The sequence below is a fragment of the Vanessa cardui genome, chromosome 11 (genome assembly GCF_905220365.1).
Source record: "Vanessa cardui chromosome 11, ilVanCard2.1, whole genome shotgun sequence".
NCBI lineage: Eukaryota > Metazoa > Arthropoda > Insecta > Lepidoptera > Nymphalidae > Vanessa > Vanessa cardui.
The window spans coordinates 6530274-6550533 of NC_061133.1; the positions used below are offsets into that span (position 1 = coordinate 6530274).

Here is a 20260-nt window from a genome sequence, read left to right on the forward strand (position 1 = left end):
AGAGAATAAACGGCGTGAATAAAATTTAATCTTAATTTTATGTAAATTGTCTCTTGAAGAATCCAACACAATCAGATTGTGACTTTCCAATTTCTTAAATCTTTATAGAAACTTTAGTAGCAGTGCCAGTACTCCTTAAAATTATATTGACGGCTGCGATCATATCGCGGTTAGAAATATAGCTCACATTATTTAATGTTCGAAATAAAATTCATACTTTACTTTTAAAAATAGAATACGTATTAAATGTTCAAAGATTAGATTCATAATAATTCATTTATGATTTTATAATAATGATAGAATTATTATTCCAATACACATTATCCAGTAGTAAATAATATTTGGTAGAGATAAAGATTTAAAAATACATATGTATATCGGAAGTTCATGAAAGCAGTTAAAGTAGCAAACATTGTTCCAGTTCTGCAGAGACGTAGCGAGCTCCAACAAGCGCGTGTACGCAACATTCGCCCGCACCCGGCCTTCGGACATCGACATTTCGCGCTCAGTCGTCGCCGTGCTCACGCATTTTAATTTCATGCATGTAAACATATCATATGCTCACCTCAGATGTTTTACTAACGAAATTAAAAAAAAAAGAAACTACACAGACTATACTTTTTCTATTCGATCAACTAACTAAACTGTTGTATAAGTTCTGAAATTTAGGAAGGCTGGATTTTCGATGATCACGAGTGATAGAGTATTCTTTGCAGATCGCCGTCGTCTATTTAAAAGCACCGAACCATGACTTCTCTCGACTGGCTGGCGCGATAATAACAGCAGCCAGTGAAAAAAAAATATCAATTCGCACAAAGCAAGTGTACCGTCAGCCTTATTACTATGGAGATATACCAGAAAATATAACCAAAAATCCCTTTCTTGATATTGTTAGAGAAACATACAAAGATACAAGAAGTAAGTAGCAGTTTAATTAGCTAGCGACGGGTGTGTCGTTAAGAAACTAAGGACTAATCTTCTTTCAGTATATGTGTCTGTTGGCTATTATCATGACCACATCGGGCTCATGCAAGCTATGGACGCAATGAAGCTCTTAGATTCGGGTAAGAATAAGAAAATATACAACTATTTATTTCTTTAATATATATATATATATTTTCTAATTTTATGGCATAGGTTGGTGGACGAGCATATGGACCACCTGATAGTAAGTGGTAAGTGGACGGTGTAAGAAATTTTAACTATTCCTTACATCGTCAATGTACCACCAATCTTGAGAACTAAGATGTAATGTTCCTTGTGCCTGTAGTTACACTGGCTCTCTCACCCTTTAAACCGGAACACAACAATATTGAGCAGTGGTACCTGCAAGCCCTAATACCAAGAAAACTAAAACTATATATAACTCTAAAACTAAAAAGATAAACAAAGTAAACCCATAAACAATGATACAGGACAATTGCACTCCAACATAGTTCTATCAATTACCCGCTTGAAAAATAAGAGGGAATAAATTCGATGGGCTGAGACTGATATATGTGTCTAGAATGTTTCTATTGTCGTCTCAGCAATAACACCCCATTAATCCGAGCGGCAAAGTTTTGTTAACACCATAAAAAAATATGCGAATCCATTTATTCACAAAAGTAAATTTTTAGTTATGCTTTATTTTTCAGCTCGTTTACAATAATTTTAACACACTTACACCACCATAATTTTTTATTAGTTCATTTTTTTAGATTATTGTCTGTCAGACGAACAAATAGGCAATCTCATGGTAAGTGGTCGCCTTCAGACATTGGGGTTGTAAAATATATTAACCATTTCTAAAGTTGCCATATCTCTTGAACCTTCAGTTACACTGATTTACGTACCCTTTGAATCACAACACAACAATATTAAGTATTGCTGTTTAACGGTAGAAGTAGTAGAAGTAGTAGAATATCTTATGAATGGTTGGTACCCAAACGGACGAACTTGCACAGAAATAACTTATAATCAAAACGAACTCGTACTATTAAGTTACTTTCGAATTAATAGAAAGTTTTCAGTCATTATAACAACTTAATAATTTTAGGGGAGTACGCAGCAATTGGAGTGGATGTCGATAAATATGAACCCGAAGAAGCAATTAGGTACCTGTCGGGTCCGCTGCGCAAGGAGCCAGGCCCGCGGGTGCCCGTCGCTTTCCGATCGTACCTCGCGGTCGCCCCCTCCCCCGCGCCCTCGTACCCCGCCTTCGCCAGGGAAGTGAACAGGCGACTGCAGATGCCGCCCTTCAACTTCACTAATCCCTTACTCGCTTTGGGCGGCGGAAAAGTGGTGAGTTACCTATTTCCATTTACCTACTGCTTCAACTAATAATTGATAAAATTCATATTAAATGGGAGATTATATATGTATATTCATAAATATCGTTGTCATTTTGTGGTCGAAGAGTCGAGATGGCCCAGTGGTTAGAACGCGTGCATCTTAACCGATGGTTGTGGATTCAAACCCAGGCAAGCACCGCTGTTTAATGTGCTTAATTTGTCTTTATAATTCATCTCGTGCTCTGCGGTGAAGGAAAACATCGTGCATTTGACAAATTTCATAGAAAGTCTGCCTCATGTGTATTCCACTAACCCGCATTGGAACAGCGTAGTGGAATATGTTCCAAATCTTCTCCTCAAAGGGAGAGGAGGCCTTTAACCCAGCAGTGGGAATTTATGTGGTAAAATTTATATTTCACATTATATTGGGAAAGAAAACAATTCCTGGAGTCTAATCAAGAACTGTATACTTCTCTAACATAAGTCGTAGACACGACAGCGCACCAGCGCTAAATATATTTCGCTATATCACTGTTTTAATTTTTTGAGAATATAAAATTTAAAATTATTCATTCATGGCAACGAAGCCGATAAATAAAGCGCTTAAAACCTAAATACGAACTAAGTGATTGTAAATACTCGAATGTACCGTTGCATTTACACCTTTGTAATATAAACGCAATTTTTTATTACCGATGTTCGATTCAACTTACCTTAACATAAATCAAAAAGACATGAGATCCGCCCACGTACAAATACAAGTATGCAATGACAGTACCAAACAAGTCGGAACTAATTCTTGATGTTTCAGTAGAAGACGGTCTGTTATAATTAATTTACTCGTTCTGGCTTAATGAATATCAAACCACAAAAAATATACCATTACAATTTGTAATAACCAAAAAAAACTCTTTTCTTTATTTCGCATTTATGAGTGGCAATATAAATTATCTAGAAAGTAATTTTATTGTACTTAATCTTGATATAAATTTCGTGCATATTTTTTTTTTATTTCAAACAAAAAAGGTTTTATAACGCCGGTGATCAGTGTTTTAACTAGTTTTTTGCCTTATGTTATCTCTTGAACCGGATAACAGATAGCGTTACTGTTGCCCCAAATACCTAAATGGTTATTGGGGTAATTTGTAAATTCCTTTAACAACTAGGCTTACAAGTCGATTAGGTACTTACGCGTAATCTTTATGCTTAAAACCATCACTTGAACACTAACAAATAATTAATTTGAGAGAGGCATCACCTGTAGGTATACACAAATGTAGTAAATTTAAAAATTGTAAAAGATATTAACCAAGTCTCCGGCGTAACAAAGTATTGGATTCTGTAATCAATCTGGTAAGATATTTTGCATTAAAAATAAATCAAGGACTATTCTGTGAAATCATTAAAAGCAAATTACATAAATACTCTGGCAAAAGTACGCTACATTACGGTTTCTTTAATAAACATCACAACAGGAGTTAATCTTTACTATTGATTACACGCCTTTAATTTATTAAAAAAAAATTAAGAGTTTTTATTGCATGGCAATTCATAAAATATAACTTTACTCTAGAAATTATCATTTCGCACATTCGCGAATAACCCTCAACTTGATCTTTTTATTACTGTAATCATAAAATTCGTTTATGTTAGAGTCAAAAATGTATTAAGTGCAGTGTGAGTCAAAATAAATTTTCCATTTTTGTTATACCTTCAACACGAAGCGTGCGATAACCGTTACAGTTTTGCAAAACGATTTCAGTTGATTATTTTACGCCATAAATGTCAAATAAATAGCTATAAAACAATTCACACGTATCGCAGTCAACAACACGTACTCCTAAATATGTTGTCTGGTGGATCATGTCACTTTAAACGCTGCACAAATGTAGATTGTGAATGTGATTATAAATAAACTCAAAACCCGTCAATGTCTGTCAATGAAATCATCCACCGTGCTTCTCTAATGCGGTTTGGTAAATAAAAAGGATGCGATATTTAATTCGACTCACTCTGATTTTCTCAAAATATTCTTTACTACAAACACAAATAAAATTAATGTAGAGTATTAACAAAAAAAAAACATATTTTAATTAGCGATTGTCCATTAAAGATTGTTTCATATTTTATTATATGCTAGCGACCGGCTTCGCACGGGTACAATACTGATACTAAATTACAGAATTTGTTTATTTACGACATCACCTGACAAACTTCTAAAATTATCAATGTTTCTTTACTCTATTGTCCATTGCTTTTTTTTTATGGTATAGGTTGGGCCACCTGATGGTAAGTGGTCACCGTGACCCATAGACAATGACGCTGTAAGAAATATTAACTATTCCTTACATTGTCAATGTGCCATCAACCTTGGGGACTAAGTTGTTATGTCCCTTGTGCCTGCAGTTACACTGGCTCACTCACCCTTCAAACCGGAACACAACAATACTGCGTACTGTTGTTTAGCGGTAGAATAACTGATGAGTGGGTGGTACCTACCCAGATGGGCTTGCACAAAGCCCTACCACCATGTCTTATACACAAAAATCTTACTCTCGAATCACTCTATCTATTAAAAAGCCGTATGTAAACTAAATTCGTTGCGTAGTTTTGAAGATTTATGCACAAATGGAACAGAGAAAGCGACTTTGTTTTGTAGTGATGATAAAAGTAAACTATAAGTTTCATATGTTTGGATGTAGGTCACTAATAAAGTAATGAAAGATCATTAATATCTGTCTAGATCCCAGTAGAAGCAGCGTGGCTCCACGATGCGGTGTGGCTGTACGCGCGAGCGCTGGCTGACGTCCTGCGTACAGGAGAAGGAGCACGAGATGGTCGGGCGATCGCCATCCGCATGAGAAACACTACTTACCGAAGCGTCATGGGGTAAGCATTTATATGTCATTACATAAAACTTTTTTATTATGTGTACTATATATAACTACTATAATAGTAACGGCTTGTGAATTTCCCACTGAGTGGCTAATGGCCTCCTTTCCCTTCGAGGAAAAGGTTAGGAGCATATTTCATCAAGTTTTTCCAATGCGGGTTGGTGGATTCGCATTTTCGCAAATTATGAACACATATTAAGCACATGAATATTCAGTGGTGCTTGCCTGGATTTGAACCCGCAATCATCGGTTAAGATGTACGTATTCTAGCCACTGGCCCATCTCGGCTCTAACTACTTCTACCAAAGAAATCACAAGCTCGTTCATATTCAGAGTAAGGGCTTATTTTCTTTCGTAAATATTTAATAAATATAATAATAGCATTAATCGGAAAATGGGCATAATAAATATATATAAATTAAATAAAAGCTTAGTTTATTTGATTTGTGCAAAATATTTCAATGTTTATTAATACTGGACGATAACTAAAACATATTCAACCTTTTTAGAAAACTTTTTCTCGTTTAAATAACAATAGAGTAACGATCATTCACTCACGAAGGTGCGCCCCTCCACGTTAATGATTACAAGATATCATAGTGTGCTTGACACGGCTAAAAATAAAAACAGCCCACAGATACTCATTATATTATATTTTTTTTTCAATGAAAACGCCGCTTATATAATTTAGATAGGATATTAATATATAACATCGTATCCGAATTATATAATGAAGTTAACAGAAAAATATCGAAAGATTTCAGCGCTGTGTCAATTGTGACAGTATTATTATGTGCTGATATGTCAATATAAAAATAATGTTAAAAGAACATTAAATTATACGAAATAAAGATTTTTATATGTACCACAAAATTCTCTTATTTAACATTTTACTTGACGTTTTAATGTAATTACGTAAAATAAGTACGAAACGTACCTCGTAATGAACCAGTTAAACATTATCACTATGCCAAACACTTTAACACTAAATGCTTAATATTTTGTAGCACATTGCATGCCCTTCCTAAAGTAACGACATAAATTGATAAAACAAACTTCTACAATGTCAGCAGTCGACGTTCTTTACTACAAGCCTCATATATTTCTTCGTTATGTAACGTAGACGTTAATATGCTGAGCGTACTTAACGGAGCTGCTTAAGCTAAACTATTCTACTACCAGATTAGTATATCATTCATTTTGGCGAATTTCCAATTTCCAAGTGACATTATTGACATGCACCACAACACACGCGCGTGGTTTCTGTACACAACAGCGGTAAGCAATACGTATGTGCCCACAAGCGTAATTGACTCTGTGATATTATGTGGTATATTTTGTATCGATCGATTCGTACTTCACATGTATCTAATACTTCTCTAAATATTTGTGCTAGAAAGTTAACTACGTCAATATATAAACAATAAATAAATTATTGTATTTCTCAATATTTTTTTTCGAAGCGTCTACTTTGTAACTTTAATATTTCAAATATTATACATTACTAGTTTATGTTAATATATCGGAAACATGAATTATACGTTTGCAATTTAATCTGTTTTCGATTACTTTGTGCGTAATGATATGATGCTATTATTTAATTTTAATCTAGCCAATAGTATTAATGTATGTATTGACCAATTTTCACAATCGACTCGCTGCAATTTAAGCTTTTATTGTAGACATAAGAGTTCGTTTACACTCGATAATTCATACAAGTCTAATATATACACATTCTTAGAACTCCAGCTTTGAATCGTTTACATTCGTTAAATAAGTATTAACATGTTTCTTTTTTAACACTTTGACCTGTATCTACTTCTCTAATGAGGTGTGCTAACAATAGCAGTGTGATTTCATTACAGACTTTATATAGAGTTACACTGATTTAACTAAACTATTTTTATTTTATTTTAAATAGTTTGATAAATGTGTCACCTGATGTTTAGGCCACACCTCCCATAGGTACTGTAAAAATATTAACCAATATTGGCACTTCCAAATAATAATTGTACGAAAAATAAGCCTATTTGTGTTATAAACTTTGTTTAATTATATATTTGTAAGCATATCTTAATCATAGAAATAAAAACTGCGCAACACAATGTACACCTGCTTACATTTTGTTTAGTCAGATAGATTCATAACATATGTAGGTATTTGTATCAGCTCGACAAGTCACGATCTGTACCTAATATCTAAATCAGCGTGTCAACACTTTCTTTAACACTTTTTTCACGAAGAATTATATTATTAAGAAGAATACGAGCGAAAGTGAAGTTGAAACCCGTTTTCGTACATTCGTTCGTAATCATAATGGACAAATAAATATATCAACCGCACAGCTACCGAGAGATGTGTTCTGCTAAAAATTTAGTATTTTAGGGAGCGTGCACACCAAACGCAGCTTGAGAAAAAAATGATTTGTAAGGTCTTTAAATTGATCTTTAATCCCAAACTCAGGGTTTTTAAAATAAAATTGTCTGTCTAGAAATTATTTGTAACATGAAGTTTGAAGTAGGCAATGCTTACATTTGCATGCGAAACATTTGAAGCAGTTGGTCTCGGTTGTGTTGACTGTACCGTGATATCCCAATAGCAAAATGATGAAATAGAGATTGCAAGTACTTGCGCAAAAACATAAGTCTCTTAAGAACGGCCGATCCGCCCGAAAGAGGAACACATCATAACCAATAAATCTAGAAGCTATAAACCAAATTTTAAATGCATATTTTTTAAATATCAAAATTAATAATGTATAGAAATATAATAAGGAATAACTGCAGTCGAAATATTTTTGATATATCAATAGCATATGTCAAGAAAACCATTTACAGCTAATAAAACAACGCAAGCGTGTTCCAAGCTTGTTTGTGTTTACGTTGGCATTGAGAAATCGTAGGGTCTACGTAACAAATGAATTGAACTATAGGCTAAAAAAGTCTAACACCTTTGAAGACCGTTCTGGAATTTACTTCAGTTAAATAAGCAAACTGTAAACTTACATACTTACGTAGTCGCGGTAGGTTCGTATTTGGCAAAAAGTAGAACCTGTTTAAATGTCGCCCTCCCATTTCGACAATAGTTTAAAAAAAACCACTGAAGTCTGCAAATCAATAAATCAAAGTTAACTCATTTTAACTCTGCGTAACTTCTAAAAGTTGAAAAGGAAACCTTTTTAATTAACATTTCCAATTAACACAGTTCTCTTGTAAGTTAATATTTTTTATTACTTAGAACAAATTTCCTACAAGTTGGAAGTGGCTTCTGGCTAGGTTGTAAAATTTTATTCACATATTTTATATTTGATGGTAAAGGTATGTGACTAAGACCTTACATTTTATTCATTTCAACAGGTACTGGATCCATATGGACGATAATGGCGACGCCGAAGGGAATTACACGCTGCTTTCCGTCGACCCAACGCGCTCTCCCGGACTCTATCCACTCGCCGTTTTGCACAAAACCGCTCCGGTAACGTAATTTACTTTTTTCGAACTATTTCTCAGAATGAAATATCCTCGAACGATCTTCTTTCTGAAATAAAAAGCTAAATCGCTTCAAAAGAGGCCATCGAGTGAATGGCTCACGTTCCATTGTGGAAACGGAAATAACGTCAGATCTTTAGGATCTCTAAAGATGTCACGTCTGTCCAATATAATATACCATTATATACAAAAATGTGATTTCATTTTAAGAAAATAATAATTTGCTTTTCTTATGATCCCAATGTATTTCGAGCGCATCTTTTTCCACCAAAATGACTTTTTTGTAAATATAGGATTCAGTTTAAACAGCTTTTTATTTGTATAAAATGTCTAATAATAACAAAGCGTTGGACAAAACTTCTTCGTCGGTATTTACAACGTCGCATTGTAGGACTATAGTTAAGGATTTTTCTCAACGGACGCTTGGAATAGGCATTCTTACGTACAATAAACGTAGAACGGAATTCCAAACAGAGCTTGCGATTTAATAAAACAAAAAACAACAACAAAAATGTAAGTTTATTTAGTTATTCGCTAAAGTCATGGCAAACTCAGTCCATTTACTTTTCATGTCACCAGGAATTACGACTCCTTCGAGAGATCAAATGGCCTGGCGGCCGGGTTCCACTCTCGGAGCCGCCTTGCGGATTTCGTGGAGAGAAATGTGTCAGTGAGTAAATCATTACCTACACACTTATATACTAACATTTTCTGGAGCGGTTTCATTATACCCACGCAATATCCCGCGGCGACCGTAAAATGTCTTAATGTAATGCATGTAAGTAGCTAATAGAATATAGCCTATTCCATTAGTTGGGCACATTTTGTTAGATGTAAAAAACTTATAGCCGGCTGGAGGTCGGGTGGCATTAAATACAAGGTCCGTAAGCGACATCGAGTGGGGTGGGTCGTAAAGGCCTCGTAACGGGCGGCGACTGTAAGTGACAAGCGGCGCGGAGTGCGCGCCATCGGCCGCACGCGACTCCCGCTGCGCGACACACGCACACTTTAGCTTTTTAGCGGAGCAGAAACATTACTCCTAAACGACTGCTCGCATTCGTCGAGTCTGAAACTAAACACTGTCTTTGTACTTATACACACAAATTACACTATTGTTTATCTATAGACAAGATACAAATCTTTATCCAAAATATTTTTTATAATTCACACGCTTATATTTATTAATGAATAATGAGTTAACGTTAGTTAGGTATATCAAATGTTTCTACACTTAAAAAACAAAAATAAATACTTAAATAGGTACACCCAGCTAACCGTAATTGAGTAACAAGCCATAACTTTAAATTGATCACGAAACAACATACTAGAGATAACGATCTTATAATATTAGCTAACGAATCTCCTACATTCGAGTCATGTTAGTATAAGTCGTTATATATAATGGCTGTGCATGAGATTATGAATTGCAGAGACTTGAACGTCTTTAGGATATTGACGTCTCAAACTAAATCTCTATAATCGCGCTGAACGGATGGGTAATAGGAGTAGGTACAAAGTTCGAGCATCAAGATTGATCTCTGAATTAAGTTGCCATATATTACCCGCTCCAAGTTACACGACTCGACAGACGCCCTTATCATTAAGATTTTGAACATATTATTTACAAAGATAGTTATTTTATAATCCTGCTCTGTTTTCATAGACTACGTTTTTAATTTATTTACTTTTACCTTTTATCAAAACAATCAAATAGTCTTAACAAGTCAAAAAGCGAGGAATTTTACTTGTTGACTTCCAGGCAGGATATGGCACATTCTATACGTATTTTTAAATGTCAAAAAAGAGGAACTACTGAGTTTATTGCCAGTTCTTCTCGATAAAGTCTACTTTAAGAATCGGTGACAGTTTCACTTAATATAGCCTACTTATAAAAAAAAATATAATTTTAATAAATATTTTTACTTTGATTACTATACAATAAAACTAACAATCTGTATCTATCCCACAGTTGGGTAAACACCATCTCATCTTTTCAAAAAATGTCTGAAGCTAACTCTGCTTCAATGCGAGTTTCCTCACGATGTTTTTCATCGTCGCCAATCATGAGAAAAAAAGTACAACCAAAAATTAAACACAACATACAATTTCAGTGGTTCAGGTTCACGGATTTTTGTCACTCTACCATTACGGATCAATAATGCTTACATTAATTATCACATTTAATAATATCTAGGAATAGTCTGTACACTTGTCGAATATACCTAATGCCATTTTCGGTTTAATTTCTCTAGCTTCCAATTTAATACTTCAACGCTCGCTCAAATCTACTTATCACTATTTTGGATACTCCATCTGATCCTTCTATTTACAAATTAAATTGAAATGCTATTACGAACGTATCCTTTATTTATTACTTTTACTGTAGCCGTCTACTCAATTGAATAAATCATATCAAAAGAAAATGTTACAAAACAAAAGGATATGCCACTATAATTATTTAATTTATTTCAAAAACAAAAAAATGCATATGGACATTTTACCGAAAATTAAAATATGTGCATACATATATTTTTTTAATTATCTCGCTATGATTTTACTTTGCATATTTTTTTAATTTCCTTCCAAAAGTTTTACAATAATTTAAGCAAGCTTATTTCTATTAAAACTGTGCATCAGAGCAGGGAACTGAAAATGAAACCCGTCGTATGAGCCGGAGTGACGTACCAGTTTGTTTAGACAGCGTGAACAGCATACTAAATAAGGTCGACAGTTAATTAAAAATTGACTAATGATGTATACATTTATTTTTATTTGTAAGCGTGACTTTAAGCTAATCTCTCGAACATTATACTGCCGTGAATAAATTTCAAAGCTCTCTCGTGAAAGGAAATAAAGTTGCAAAATCATAAGCGAGTTAACAACAAACTCACGACTAGTTCTCAAGTTAAATATAAAACAATGGACAAGCTGTAGTGAGTTTCATTAGAAAAGTTGACGTGTGTCTCTTTAATTTTTGTTTTAGTGCAAAAGGTTATATATGTATTTTTTTTTAATTTGGTATTCATATGTGAAGGATAGTCACGGTAGATAAACTCAACTCAAACTCAAATAACTTTATTCAATATAGAAGCATTACACTTTCTTATTGATGGTCAATTGAAACACTACCACCGGTTCGGAAAAGAAAATACCCTGACCTGAGAAGAACCGGCGAAAGAAACTCAGCGGGTTTTTTTTTGTTGTTTGTCTCATATATTATGTAAATAATTTAATATGAGATGAAATAGCCAGGAGGCGTGCGGAGGTGTGCTATCGATCATAAACTCATTAATTGTATAGTAACCTTTTGCACACAAGCGTTCCTTAATAAATTTTTTTTAATTTGGCAACAGAGGCATTTTGAACGCTTTCTAGGATCCTGTTGTAAAACCGTATACATTGCCCCACAAAGGAGGTACTGACTCTATGTAGTCGAGTTACAGGAGTAACAAGTTTGTGTTTGTTCCTTGTACCAATGCTATGAGTATCACATTTTCTCATGAAATCATTAATATTAGATAGAATTATAGATAGATAGAAGAAAGAATATTAAAGACGAAAAATTCTGCAAAAGGAATTTCACGATTAGTAGCGTCTACGCAATGCTAAGTATTTCCAATACGATATATATTATTTAAGTTCAAATACCGAAGACCCGTAATTACCTTTCGCTTTTTATTTCGACTAGAAAATAAAATTACGCATGATTCATATATTAAATTATATATCTTAGGCCATGTGGGCGCTTGGGCTCTTGGCGCCTCGGGTGGTACACTGGCCCTTTTAGCGCTGGCTGCACTGGCTCTATACCGCGGCTGGCGCTACGAGCAGGAACTAGATTCGCTGTTATGGAAGATCGACTTTAGAGACCTGCACCTGCCTGACGAAGACCAGCGAACCAACAAACTGAGTAGGTAAACGGAACTTCTGTATGTTGTATGCATGTGCCGCTTGATACTGTATTTTATTAACTCAACCTCATATAGATCGCATGTATGAACTCGTAAAACTAGTCTATATTTTAAATATGTTTTAAAATCAACACAAATCTTTGACCGATAAACTGAAAACATCCATAATTTTAGATTAATGTATCATACACTAGAACTTGCCTAAACATTTTACGCTTTATTCTTTAACAATGCTGGCTAAAATAAATCTTACACGTAAAAAGAAACATAAATCATTAACGAAAAATCTCTCAAATGAGCTCAGTGAAAACATATATTTGCTTTTGTGTAACACTTTTGTTTTAATTTATTTATTACAGAGCGCGTGCTCCGGATAAATTATAAACACATCAAATATGATATCTCAAGGACAAATAGTAAGCGTTTGGATGACTAGCAAGTTGGTCAGAGCTAATTTTTTTCAGCAAGATAGCAGTGCGGGCGTGAATACGAGCTCGAGCAACGCGCTCGGCGGCGAGAAGGGCAGCGCGGGCGGCGCGCGCTCCAGCCAGGCGTCGCTGAGCTCCAACCCCGACCTCGACTTCCGCTACTCCGCCATCTTCACCGAGGTCGCCTTCTACCGCGGCCGCCTGCTCGCCGTCAAGCGCGTGCGCCGGAACCACATCGACATCAACCGCGAAATCAAAAAGGAACTTAAAATTGTAAGTACTCCAAAACTATATAAATAAATATAAATATGAGACAACATCACATACATTACTCTGATCCCAATGTAAGCAGCTGAAGCACTTGTGTTATGGAAATCAGAAGTAACGACGGTACCACAAACACCCAGACCCAAGACAACATAGAAAACTAATGGTAATCTACATCGACTCGGCCGGGAATCGAACCCGGGACCTCAGAGTGGCGTACCCATGAAAACAGGTGTACACACCACTCGACCACAGAGGTCGTCTATATATATATAACTGCCAATAATATTTTTATTACAGTCCAACTAATCTGCTTTGTCCTTAATTGTAACATCGTGTGTAACACCAAAGAACAACAACGAAGAAGGATCTCGTTATAAACCGTTTAATTAAAAGGTACAAATACTTACGTAAGCATACGAATCGATTACAAGACATTGATAAGCTACCTATCCATGTTTATTTCCAATAAAAGTGACCGTAAAAGGTATTCACTCTGTATTACGGCTGAGCCTTCGAGCCCTAAAGCCCTTTGTAAACGATCTAAGGAGAAACGGTAGCTATTAAAGCTCAGTCGCTCGCAAACATGAATTTTCCATAATAGAATAGAAAGGTCTATCATACTCATTTATAAAGGCTTTACTGACGCCTCAGGTAATACAAAACAGTTTACCGGAGATAAAGGCGTGTGTATTTGAAATATGAGTGCCTCAGTCTGACGGAGCTGATTAAATCGCGCGCATTCCTTGACGGGAAGTAATGTTCACTCATTAATTCTTGTTGTTTTTCATAACGGTGGTCGGGTCGTGTGAGTGATGTAGCGTTTTTTGTATGGATGTAATGAAGATACTAGATTTGTGAGATCATGACTTGACTCCTCATTATTTAAAATTCAACGAGCAAAATTTTGTATATTTTTAGCTTATTCAAATATTTCATAAAAAAATATCCAGCGAGATGAAAAATGATGTGTAGAATGAACCAATTGACAATATTTCAGTGTCATAGTTAAACTTAGACTAAAATAAACTAGAAAGTATTTCAGAACAAGTAATAAGTCACGATAAATAAACTCGCACCATATTTCAGTGGAGAAATTGTTCGGGACGGCTGTTGACGTGATTTATCATATCCTTTATGCGAAAACTTGATTGTAACTTCGCCGCACTTTTATGAAATAATCAAATACTAGCGGTCGCTCGAAAGCTTCTTATCACTCGAATATACATAATCATTACTACAATTTAATATGTGTTTGTAGGTTAATCGTAAGATCTTCCAATCCGATTGTTTTTTTAATTAACGATTCTTGTTGTGAAAAAAATAGTGAGTTCTCATCATCATCATCATTCTTACTTTTACCATGTTCGACAAAATAACCGAATAATGTCTTAAATACCTCCATATTATTACAAAAACAAACTTGAACCTAATTTCTATAACAATATAAAGTTAATAAAATCAAGATTGCAATTGCAATGATATACAAAACAGATGTCAGATTTAATGAAATAATATTAATCATTTTGCATGCGGCTTATCTTAGTCTTAAAAGAAAACACTTAACACTTGTAATTGTGTACAAATACAATCATTAAGAGTAGTTGAAAAATCTATAGAAAGCTTAAGCTTTTACTTAGCTACAGTCTTGTCATGTGATAATCTGTTCTTTCATCTTATTGAAAAACAAGTAATGTTTCATTCAAAACTAAAAATGTACTGTGTAATCAACGTAAGTTAAAAATGTTTTGAAGAATCGTAAAATTTGACTTCTTTTTCACATTTCGAGCACCTAATAATTTAATTGAGGATGGTATTTTCGTCCAAATTACAGGTTATATGCTAATTTGGTTTTTAGGTGATCAGTGATCGCATAAAAACCAAAATAGCGTTATGGTATTTCGATATCATTAAGTTTGGATTGTAATGACTTCTGTTTCGTTGATTATTTCTAAAAAATAAAATCTGTGTTGTTTACGAATTCATTCCTTTGAAGTCCAAGTCTTTTCTCATAAACATGTAAAGTAAGTTGGTTTAAATAAATATGTAGTAACTTTTTCTATTTGATTGTATTTCTTAAGTGGGTAAGCACTGCGAACACATCACATACTCTACCACCAAGTCACCCACTTAGTCAACTAAGTTTGGCGTGTTTTGGAATTAAGGTTTCCATGATAAAAAAAATGCCATTACATTACGTCAATTATTTATTTGAAATGACGATGTCGATAAAAGAAATTTGGGACTATCAAGAGGTTCATCAATCCATTTTCTACTAACGTTAAAATAGTCTACAATGGAATTATTAATCCCTTAATTATGAACTTAATACATACTTCAGAATCGGAACACATTTGTGCATGAAATTGAGTCTTTGTTAAATAAACTTTTGGGCTGGGGTCGACTAAACTTAATCCAATTTAACCCCAAAAAGACAAGTTTGCGCGTTAACCGCTAAAAGGTCACCATTTGTTGTTTCTACACGATTACAGACCATTTCCTCTGCTGCCACAGTTAACATCGGAATACTTGGCGTTACCAACCTCTTTCAGTTTTGCTGTTAATTGGAAGGTAAAGTCAAGGCATAGGTATTTAAAAAGCTTGGTGTGCCAAGCACGGTAAGACGATACTTCACATCGAACATCGACCCATCGACTCAAACTGTACAAAGCTCAAATAGCCTCACATAAAGTACTGCTGTCACCTCTGGGCGGGTGCTCCCCGGTACCAGCTCCTCCCATTTTACTATATCCAAAGTAGAGCAGCTCGAATTATCGACGATCAAGAACTTTTCACAAACAATCACTCTGTTTAGCCAGGAGTTTTTCCATCCCGACCCGATTCGACAATATTGGGAACATTGATAAAAGCGTATACATTTCTTAAAGGCCGGCAATACATCCGCAAGATCCCCGGTATTAGATGTGTAAGGCGATGATAAATACTTTCTATCAGGAGAGCCTCCTGCTCGGTTGCCACTAATACAATAGCAAAACTGCTTTCAGATATATGAGTATGAATGAAGTTTAAAAATTTAAAATGATTAAAAGCACAAGTCATGACTGCGGGGCATAGCATTAAATATCGTAGCAGCATGTTCAATTAAGACTCGAAGATTTACTACGTGTCCGTTATTTCCAACCCAAATAGACAAACCATTGTAATAAATATTACCCTCTGGCACACGTGCTTAATATAAAAGTTTTTGCCCGCGTTCTTCGCATGTGCAATAATAATAACTTCAAAAATCTTAATGGAAACGAACATCAGAGGCACAATCAAGGCCCGAAACACGTCCTTTCTGAGAACTCTTGCACGTGTCCCCGCCGAAGCCCGCCTACAGTACAATAAAACAATAGCGTTGAATGGATGCTAGTATGAGTGTTGTATGTCAGCCGTACATATGAAAATAATTGTTTAATTCCTCCCACTTTTGCAATCTATCCAATTGTTATAAGATTTATACATAGACGTAATAAAATAGAAAGTTACATCATGTGACATTAGCTTACATAAATAAATAATTTAAATAAAGAACTCATCATAGTCTAATTTTTTTTTCGTGGGAAATATAATGTTTTATGTATAACAGGTTCTGTATATCTCTATAAATATACAATCCGATATCATAATCTTTATTTCAAGGATTATCTAAAAATATGTAATCATGTCTAATATTATACTTTCATAAATCAAATATTTACACGAAAATATTACTCATATGAATAACAAGTATACCCACGCATACATGATTGATCAATTTCACTTGACGTGATGGGGATTCCTATTTCGGTACAAAATATAATCAAATATCATTGATATTCACACTCCAATAATTTTATATACATTTATTTTTAATATTTCTTTTTCATAGCCACGTTCGAAATATGTATAACGACGATTGCCTTGAACTGGGCGGCCAATTCTACTAAAAATATCACATATTATACCTGTATAAATATCACATATTCTACTAAAACAAAGATCTAGTTGAGATTCGACTGTAGTAGGATCGGATTACAATCACAATCATATAATAACCGAAAATACTTAGAAGAGTTGACCATCAGTTAGAATTAAACCGAGTTTTAATTTTGCGAGTAGTAGTCGAAGTTAAATCGTGCGTATTACGAGTATTTTTAGTAGAATTAACCCTCTTGGATAAATCACACCCTATCTGTTAAACAGATTACGTTATTTTAAACTAACATACACATGTAAATTATTCTATATCACAAAAAAGATATTACTGCTACATTTACCACGTAGAGGAAAATCTTGAAAAAATGAAAAAATGCAATTTAAAAAATAAATAAATTTATTTATATTATAATAAATATAGCTATTTATTAAGCTATTTATTTTACTAAATTCCTTAATATCACTTGTAAACCTGCAATAATTATAGAGATTAATTAACTGACATATATATAGTTGTCACGGTGTCATATTGAACGTTTAGTACGATACAACATAGATGTAGTAGCATCGTCAAATTTCGTAAAAACGATCGAAATTATCGTCAATTGTTATTTTATTTTTATGCAAACATAGTAATTTATAATATTATACATATAACCAAATATAAAATTGATTGACATGTAAATTTTATCCTACTATTTGGATTTAAGTAAATATTAGTGTGAATTTTTTAAAACAAGCATCACCCAAACACCAGCGTAGCAAAAAGGAATAAAACATTGATAAAAAAATTACCTAGTCCAACTAGATGTAATTTCTGCTGAAAAATCGCTAGCTTAGCTGTTTGATTTTTAGTATCCGCTTTTTTATACCCATCGTCTACCTTTGGTATTAAGAATCACAAAGGAAATTCCATATCTCAACCAAATCCTATTAAGTCTCACATAAAAGAGGTATTTCATGGGTTTATCCTTGTCACAGATGCGGGACTTACAACACGACAATGTGAATGGTTTCGTAGGAGCCTGTATCGAGCCACCTAATGTATGTGCTCTCTCCGAATATTGTACCAGAGGTAGTCTCAAGGTAAGATATTAAAATTAATGACAATTATTACAGCGATTTAGCATTTGATTAACATCATTTGTAACGAAATGAAATTTTAGTTATATTATCCGCACTATGGCTATCAGATATACTTAATTATTTTTAAAATATAACTTGTGTGTGAGGCTTGAGACGCTCTTTTTTCTCCTAATTCAATTTTAGACGATGCATAACAATGCATTTTTATATGTGAAGTGAAATAAAATCTGAAAATATTAATGAAAAAGAGATTAGAAAAGAGGTACCTAAATTATTTTATTTCTTAAATTATTTAAATAAAATAACCGGTATCTTTAGCATAGTGAAAAAACAGCTTATCACTTTAACTTATGGGTTTATTGACTTAGTTATTTATTAAACATTAGTTGTTGAACATGAAACATCTATTTCAGGACATTTTAGAAAATGAAGATATCAAATTAGATAACATGTTCATCGCTTCTCTCGTAGGCGATATTATACGGGTGAGTTTGAATACACAGTGACAACACATTACTATTAAAAACATTGTTGATCAGATAGGACGCAGCCAATAAATTGTATAAGTGATTCTAAAATGGTTACATCTTGATTACTTATATCAGCATAAACAATATATAAAACAATGCCATCGAAGATTTTAGCATAAATTAATATATTTATTACATTGAGTTAACTAAGTGATGCCTATAAAGATTAGAACCTGCTGAAGTAAACAATCTTAGCGAGCTTATACATCTCGATACTGGTATGTACGTAAGAATTTACATTGAAAATCACTTAAACGTGTAATGGCTTATACGAGCTCGACTTGAACATTGCACAAAGCTTTCATCTGATTCAATAATGACCCATTGTGTATTAATTAAATTCATTCATCATTTATGAAACACAATAATTGTTAGTTGAGATCCGAACAGTCCGAATCGCTTTAAGTTTATTTTGTTAATACATTATGCATAATAGTTATTAAATTTCATAAGCTTTCATAATTAGCTTTCAATAATTTCAGTTCTTTGAGTTTTATATAAAATTTCCTTAAGCAACTATATAGTCTACAATGTACAGTTGTGTCTACTGTAACCATTTTTTTTTTTAGTTTTCATTTGGTTTAAGACATTCTTAGCTTTACAATTTATTCTATATTATAATATGACAATTCAAAAGTACTTTAATGAACCTACTTGATAATAAAAAAAATACTATAAGTATTATTTATATTCGGGTAGGGTATGATCTTCATCCACGAGTCGCCGCTACAATACCACGGGGCGTTACGGCCCTCCAACTGCTTGGTGGATGCTCGGTGGGTGGTGAAGCTCGCAGACTTCGGGCTGAGGGAGTTTCGAAGAGGGGAGGTGCCCCCTTCTGACCCTGTCGCGCTCCGGTCTCACATTGACAGTAATTAACTTTATTACTACTAAAGAGTATTTACATATGTAGTTTAGAATACTAACAACATTTAATTTTTTTTTTTTTTTATTTATCCTATTATTAACTCTTAATGTTTGTGTTGTTCTAGGTTAAGGATTAACAAGGAAATTAATACTACTATTCTTGACTTTAAAATTCAATTGAGTTTAGTGTCTCAACCGCACCGATCAATCTCATTCGTGTCTTCTCCATCCTACGTGACATTGGCGAAATAATCTGTGCCCTGCCGGCACAACTAAAAGCCATTAAACTAAGAATTGAATTTGAACTAAAGAGTATACAGTCTCGTATCTGAATTTGGATAACGGCTATCTATCGTTTGATGTATTTTTAGATTACTGACGGGACGGTCTAGAGAATTCTTCGAACATATCCTAAAGACATTATCGATGCGGGTAAAAGTTTTAATGTTTATTTTATGATAAATATTATTTACTTTTTACCTAAGCTATCGACGCCTTAACCAATGTATTATCCTTCGTTGCACGTTACAGCTACTACCCGAGTAGAAATAACTTGGAGTCTTATCAAACTCATATGTACTCACCACTATTTACA

At 34.0% G+C, this 20260-nt stretch overlaps 1 protein-coding gene across 2 annotated transcripts in view; it reads left to right on the plus strand.

Annotated features, from left to right (window-relative positions):
* LOC124533852 (guanylate cyclase 32E) overlaps positions 1-20260 on the plus strand; it is a 45943-nt gene that overhangs the window by 15716 nt on the left and 9967 nt on the right. Inside the window, exons 5-16 of one of the 2 annotated variants that reach the window (XM_047109395.1) lie at positions 422-544; positions 717-918; positions 987-1064; positions 2039-2283; positions 5017-5162; positions 8524-8641; positions 9235-9325; positions 12389-12569; positions 13039-13267; positions 18164-18268; positions 18682-18753; positions 19498-19669. In XM_047109395.1, the coding sequence (XP_046965351.1) occupies positions 422-544; positions 717-918; positions 987-1064; positions 2039-2283; positions 5017-5162; positions 8524-8641; positions 9235-9325; positions 12389-12569; positions 13039-13267; positions 18164-18268; positions 18682-18753; positions 19498-19669 (1762 nt within the window). Of the gene's footprint in view, positions 1-421; positions 545-716; positions 919-986; positions 1065-2038; positions 2284-5016; positions 5163-8523; positions 8642-9234; positions 9326-12388; positions 12570-13034; positions 13268-18163; positions 18269-18681; positions 18754-19497; positions 19670-20260 lie in introns of both variants that reach the window. The other variant, XM_047109394.1, reaches the window with a different exon arrangement.